The sequence below is a fragment of the Lipotes vexillifer genome, unplaced genomic scaffold (genome assembly GCF_000442215.2).
Source record: "Lipotes vexillifer unplaced genomic scaffold, Lipotes_vexillifer_v1.1 scaffold1003, whole genome shotgun sequence".
In the NCBI taxonomy this organism is placed as follows: Eukaryota; Metazoa; Chordata; class Mammalia; order Artiodactyla; family Lipotidae; genus Lipotes; species Lipotes vexillifer.
The window spans coordinates 1,145,640-1,152,660 of record NW_006798890.1 but is presented as its reverse complement, the minus strand read 5'-3'; the positions used below and the strand labels follow the sequence as shown (position 1 = coordinate 1,152,660).

Genomic DNA, 7,021 nt, shown 5'->3' with positions numbered 1-7,021 from the left:
CTTTTAGTCTGTTGATAATCCTTAATAGTCTTGTTTATACAAAAGCTTAAAATATGTCCTTTGTCAACACAAGAATGCCGTAACCTTTGGTAATCAGTGTTGTGCCTTGAGCAGGGGGTCCTTCCCTACCCCCAGTCCCAGTCCCTTCTTTACCTGTTGAAATCCTACCTGTATCCCAGCTCAGCTTAAATGTCACCTCTGCAACACCTCTGTGTCGGTCCACCTAGAAATCCTGGGGCATTCAAAGGCAAGCTTTTGCCACAGTCTGGCTTGTTTCCTAATTCTTTGTGAACACTGCCTCTCCATGTGTCCTGCCCTCTGTGTCCAGCACCTGGCACGGAGGGCATGATCCTGTAACGAGAGGGTTTATAGCTCACATGCTCTGTCTCCCTGGCATAGAACCTGTAATGGGCAGAATTCTCCCATGGCCCTCATAACCTTTGCCCTCTGGTTACATGGCAAGAAGAATTTCATAGATGTAATTAAGGTTACTAATCAGCTGACCTTAAGAGAGAGATGGGTGGGCCTAACCTAATCACAGGAACCCTTTAAAAGCAGAGTTTTCTTCCACTGGTAGCAGAAAAGGCAGAGAAATTCAAAGCAGCCTCTGAGAGCTGAGAGCAGTCCCCACCAGGGGGAAAATGGGCCTTAGTCCTACAATCAGAAGGACCAGGATTCTGCATGGAAGCAGGAATCTTGCTCAGAGCTGCCGGATAAGAGACCAGCCCAGCCCACACCTTGACTGGAGTTTGGCCTTGTGAAGCCCTAAGCTGAGAATTCAGTTGAACCTACCTTGACTTCTGACCTACAGATAATAAACAGGTGTTATCTTAAATTGCAATGTTTGTGGTAATCTGTTATGCAGCAATAGAAAACAATAGCATCTGTCTGTGGAGGGACATTTTATCCCCATTTTCTAAGTGAGGAGGCCCAGAGAGGTACCATCACTTGCCCAGGATTGCACAGCTGAGCCAGAGGCTACAGTAGGGGCTGGCAGATATTATCTGTAAAGGTCCAGACAATTAATATTTTAGGCTTTACGGGTCATATGGTTTCTGCACTTAGGGAAATGTTTTTCTCCGTTTAAGGGTTGGAGACTGGTTTTTATCTGTGAAGGGGGACATTCTGATTTCTTTTAACTTATTGATAGTTTCTGCAATGTCCAGCTATTTCTTTTTATTGGAAAAGAGGTAGGGAAGGCAGTGATTTTGCTTTTGTTAGCATGCCCAGGGCTCTGATGGATGAATCTGTAAAGTCCTGTGGGAGCTTGGGAGAGGGACCAGATAATTCTTCTCTGGGACACTGAGGAGACATCACCCAGAGAAGGTGACCTGTGACCTGTCTTAAGGGAAGTGTATGAGCTCACCAGGTGAAGCTGGTAAAAGGGAGGGCCTTTGTAGCAAAGGTGTGGCATTGTGCTTGGGACACAGTGGACAGTAGTTCAGGAGTGGCATGGGAGGAGTGCAGGAAATGAAGCTGGTGTCGTTATTCTGAGGGCAGCGGGAAGCACTGAAAAGTTTAGGCAGGTGAGGGACTTACTGGGATGCTGCTTTGGAAGCTCAAGCTGGTGCCTGATGATGGGCAGAGAGCCTGAAGTCAGAGAGGCCAGCAAGAGGTGGGTAGCAGCAGCCCAGGCTGTAGCTGAGGAAGGGCCAGTGTGGCAAAAAAGGAGAAGCACACGCGGGTGTGGAAGATTCAGGCGGATGTGGATTTCAGCACTTACTCTGCCACTCCCCACTCCCAGCCCCCCACTTATCAGCTGTGTGACCCTGAGAAGGTATCAATATTTCTCTCTCAGCCTTGATGAATTGACTGAAGTGACAGTTAAATGGGAAAAGCACTGACTGGTGACGTCCAGTAAGTGGGTGCAAGTGGTAGTCCCCTCCCCCACACCTGGAGGCAAAGGCTGGTGACCGATTTTCTGCTCTGAGTTGCCCAGTGGTGCCGGGGAAAGCCTGAGACTGATTGTTCAGAAAGGACCTGCAAGTATTCCCAAGCCTGCATGGTCCCCACAGTGCCTGGGCATCATGGCAGACTTCGGGGGCTGGGACCAGAGCCCCCAAAAGTGGGGAAGAGGAAGATGGAGCCAGAAGAACTGGACCAGATCCTCAGGTTCGAATCAACACCCGGTCCCAGTCTCCTCTGGTCCTGGCCCTGCTGGGTCTGGCTGGTCCCTGCACTAAGTCACATCTGGTCCCTGCCCTCAGGGTGGTCCCCATCAGCTAGGGGAGATTCACAAACTGAACCATCGTGTAATGCGAGAGCGTACCCAGGCCAGCTCCTCATAGGTAAGGTCTTACTAAACTATGAGGCCCTCATAGCTACCCTGGGAAGGAAGTACCATTGTCCCCATTTTAGAGATAAGGAAACAGCAGCTTAAAGAGAAAGATGTGGCCAGTATCTTCCGGCCTGGAAGTGGCTGAGTCAGGACAGAAGTTACAACCAGGCCACCACCTCCAGGGCGTGAGTGTCCAGCCTGGGCCAGGGGACTCGGGTTCCAGCAGGGTCAGGTGTGCCCAGGCCCTGATCTCAGCCTTATCAGCCTGTGACCTGTGACCCTGGGGAAGGAGAGTCTGGATCAGTGAGGGGCCCACACTGGCATGGATGCCTGCCCCTGGAGAAATGGGTGGAGCTGACAGCTTCACGGCCTCCAGATGCTCACTGATATCCCCCCTGAGCAGGCCCACAAGGGCACTGAGAAGGCTGCTTGTCCCCACCTCCAGATTAAGCAGAGCAAAGCTGAAGGAGGTCCTGGTTTGAGGTCTACCTGATCCCTATCTCAGCTCAGTCACTTGTGAGTTCTTTAGACTCGCACAGGTCTTTGCCCCTCTCTGAGCCTCAGTTTTCTGTCTGTAAAATGGGAACGCTTACATAGACCACACACACAGTGAAGATGAAATGAGATAACATGTAAAAGGACCTCACCGGTCAGAGGAGTCGGTGCTTAGAGAATGCTAAAACTCTCAGGTGGCATATCTCCTCAGAGACAAGGAGTTTAAAAATTGGGGGCCTGGGTCCTGGCGCTGACCTGCTCTGTGACTCTGAGACAGTGGTTCCCCCTCGCTGAGCTTCAGATCTCCAGTGGACAGGCTGCTCTGACCTCCCCGTGTCCCTGGGCTGGTCGGGGAGTTGGTCGCCACCGGCTCAGTTGGGGAATCCTTGGCCATGGCTGAGGGGAATCCGCCCAGTCCCCTGGCTTGTTGGAGCAGCAGGAAGAAACATAAACAAAACCCAGACCCCAGATGGTCCGGAACCACCTCCCTTTGACCCACATGAAATTGTCGAGGTTTTACCTGCCTGTGACTTTGCCCAGCCTTTGCACATGCTGCTCCTTCAGCCTGGATGCTGCCACCCCATTCCTACCTTCTACAACAGGTGTCCTCCCAGAGAAGACTTCACACAAGCACACACGCTGACCCTTCTCCAGGCTCCTAAATCACCTATCCATAAAATCTGCCTCCTGGGCTTCCCTGGTGGCGCAGTGGTTGAGAGACTGCCTGCCGATGCAGGGGACGCGGGTTCGTGCCCGGGTCCAGGAGGATCCCACACGCCACGGACCGGCTGGGCCTGTGAGCCGTGGCAGCTGAGCCTGTGCGTCCGGAGCCTGTGCTCCGCAACGAGAAAGGCCACAACAGTGAGAGGCCCGCGTATCGCCAAAAAAAAAAAAAAATCTGCCTCCTGCCTGCACTCGTGGCGTGGCAGCTGAGCCTGTGCGTCCGGAGCCTGTGCTCCGCAACGAGAAAGGCCACAACAGTGAGAGGCCCGCGTATCGCCAAAAAAAAAAAAAAATCTGCCTCCTGCCTGCACTTGTGAAAGGGCTGAGCTCTATTAACCTGCTCAGCTTAACTCATTCAATCCCTGAAGACATGTGAGTTGGGGTCCTCAGCCCTCCTTTGACACAGGAGGGAGTAGGTTCAGAGAGGTTAAGGTCACACAGGAGGCGGGAGGCCCTGCTCTCAAGCCCCCATCTCCTGGCCTCTCACTGCCTGGGTCAGTGACTTCTCTCGTTTAGAGGCTGGGGAAGCACTTAAATGCCTTCTGTTATTTCGGAGAATGCCTTCCTCCTGGGGATGTGAGAGCCTGGAGGGCCCGGGAGGGCTTGCTGTCCGATTGACTGCTGTGAGAAGAAAAAGCCAGTTGTCAAGGAGTATGCGGTAAACAGTCAAGTAACTTTCTCTCCTTGAGCCTCAGTTTCCCTTCCTGTAAAATGGGAGTGAGGAGGCCTGGGCTTCACAGCCCTCTCAGACTGAGCGCAGATGGCTCTCAGAAGAGTTCGTGTCCGGTTCCCAAGCCCGCCCCCGTGGAGTAGTGGGGGCAGGATGGCCCCAAGGACTGAGGGTTCCCGACAGTTCCAGGGAGGTTCCGGTTAAGAGCTCCCCCCCGCGCTGGGAAACCCCGACCTCCGCCAGCCCAGGTCGCGCTGTCGCTTTAAGGTCGGGCGCGGCACCTGGAGCCGCCCGGAGCCGCGCCACCCTGGAGTCTCCCCAGGCCCTGCGGCCGCGAGGACGCAGATCCGAGGAGAGGTGGGGCCGGCCGCGCCCTGAGCCCGAGCCCAGGGTCCCGGCCGCAGTCGGCCAAGCCCGAAGCGTGGGCGGGAGCCAGGGGTGATCATCACCGGAGTCGACAGCGAAGCCGGACTCCACGCGCCCCTCGGCGCCCCCGCCCGGTGGCCGAGCCCCTGCGCGGTGAAGCGGGCTCTGCACCGCTCCCACCGGGTCGGGGCGGCGATCGGACGGGACGCACGGCGGCGGACGAGACGCCTTGGACAAGACCCGGAGCCGGACAGTAGCGCTTCTGCGGGCTCGGAGAGCTGGCCTGGGGGACGGTCGCCGGGCCGCCCCTAACGCCGGGCGCCCCCTGGAGACCTGAGAGACCGCCCTTCCCAGGTTCGCTCTGCCCACGAGCGCGACAGCCATCATGCCTTCACGTGACTCCGCTCGGCTCGCCAGGCTCCCCGCTCCGGGACCACGCCTGACCCTGCAGCGCGATGGCTGCGCGCAAGGTGGGTATAAGCTTCCTTCTCTCCCCGCCCTTGGGAGCATCTCGGCTCCTCCTAATCCAGCTCCCCCCGGCCCCATTCCCTTCACCTTGACCTCAGTGACTTGGTGAGGAGAGTCTGGACACCCAAGTCTCTTCCTATCTGTGTTCTAACTTGGTGGCCTTGGACCATGGCGTTCAGAGCCTCAGTTTACCCGGGGTTACACGAAGATGGTTTGGAACACTTCTTATTCAGATGGGTTAGTTCTTTACAGAAAACTGGCGCCTAAAGTTCCCCTGTTGGTAGCAGGGATAGTACGATATTATTTGTGCCCATTTTACAAAGGAGGGAACTGAGGCATGGAGAATCTAGGTAACTTACCCAGTGTCAGAGCCAGGGTCCATCCTCTCTGTCAAGCTGTGTCACTGTTTGCCATCTTGCCATCTCATCTTCACAACTTGCTCCCCCCTGGGAGGCAGGAATTTGAGCTCAGAGATGTTGGGCCGCCTGATCAAGGTCACAGAGCTAACAGAGTGGCTATAGTCAGAGTCAGAGGCAGTGATAACTCTGGCTGGTGGGAGATGGGGTGGCAGCAGCAGAAAGGCTTCTGGGAGGAGGTGTATTTGGCTGTATGGGTCTTGAAGCGGTGTGTGAAATGAGGGCCCTGAATGGGGACAGAGGGCTCCCCGGGAGCAGCAGGTGTAGGGGGACCCCAGGAGTTTGGGTGCATGGGTGGGGGGGATATGAAGGAGCTGGAAGGAGGGGCCAGCCTGGCAGCCTGACTGAGTGCCAGATTGGGAGTGAGACTTCTCTGGGATTAGAGACATTTCCTCCTTGCCCAGGGCTGGGGTTATGCCCTTCAGGGCAAGGAGCCCTTTCTTCCTCCCCCATCAGGGTCCAGGGTCCACTACTATGAAGGGTGAGTAAACCGCCTGAAGACAACGTCTCTGAAATGGGCCAGGGGAATCTAGGGCAGACACCCTTCCCATAAGCCATCAGATCCCCGATCTGTAAAAATAATGAAGACCACCTCACAACAGAACAGGCTGTCCTGCATCCAGCGGACGTTGACGCCTTCCATCTCCCCCGGGGTGGTAGGTCATTGTGTGCTCTGCCTGCCCGTGGTGGATCCACGTGGAGGGAGGGAGACTCACACAGAAGGAGATGGCACGGCATCCAGTGAGAACATGCTAAGGGGAATTCTAGGGGCTTGTCTGAGGTCTGGGAGCATTTGAATCAGGAAGGAGGACAGAGCATTTTAGAAGGTGGGATCTGCCTGAGCTGAAGATTTACAAATGCATCTATTCACGGCACGGTCTCAACTTTATATACTGAAAAATACAGATGGATCTAGCTATGTGCGCACAGGGATTTGATTCAGACAAGACCTGGTTCAAATTTGGCACTGACCTTGGACAAGCTGTCACCCTCGAAGCTCCAGTGTCCTCAGGACATAATGCTGTTGTAGGATTAAGATGGCGGGTACCTGTAAAGTGCCTGATGTGGTTCCCAGCGCCTGTAAAGGCCCAGTACACATCTGCTGCCGCCATCATCAGCTATGCAGGCCAAGGGAGAACTAGAAAGGAAGCATTCACTTGCAGATCATGCTCATCTCTGTGGAGCAGCATTAATGATGATTTGTATTTTGCATTTTTATTCTCTTCTGTGGTTTTCTCCTTTTCTCCACAATGAGGAACTATTGCTTTTATAGAAATTTAAAAGCATCGTAAGTTACCTTACTCAGGAGTGAGTTCTGCAAGGGTTGAGACACACAGCTGTATACGGCTTTGGGCAAAGTCCCTCACCTTTCTGGGCTCAGTCTTCTCATTCGCAAAACAGGAATTTCTTTCCCTGCCCTGACCATCCACCTCAGTTGTGGTGAGTCAGATGCGATTCCAGGTATGAAGCGGAGCTGTCAAGTGCCATAATATACAGGCAGAGGGTTACCGTTATAGATTTGCTGTGTTTTTTTTTTCCCCCAAGCTGATTTCTCCAGCTTTTCCTTCTGACAGCCTCTCCTCGCTGTCTGACTTTGGAAAGAGT

General features: G+C 54.3%; 1 protein-coding gene across 1 annotated transcript in view; it reads left to right on the top strand.

Annotated features, from left to right (window-relative positions):
- The first annotated feature begins 4,987 nt into the window (after nucleotides 1-4,987).
- The window catches only part of TMEM61 (transmembrane protein 61), a 9,638-nt gene continuing 7,604 nt past the window's right edge, over nucleotides 4,988-7,021 (top strand). Inside the window, 1 exon segment of the mRNA XM_007471136.1 lies at nucleotides 4,988-5,002. Coding sequence (XP_007471198.1) covers nucleotides 4,988-5,002 — 15 coding nt within the window.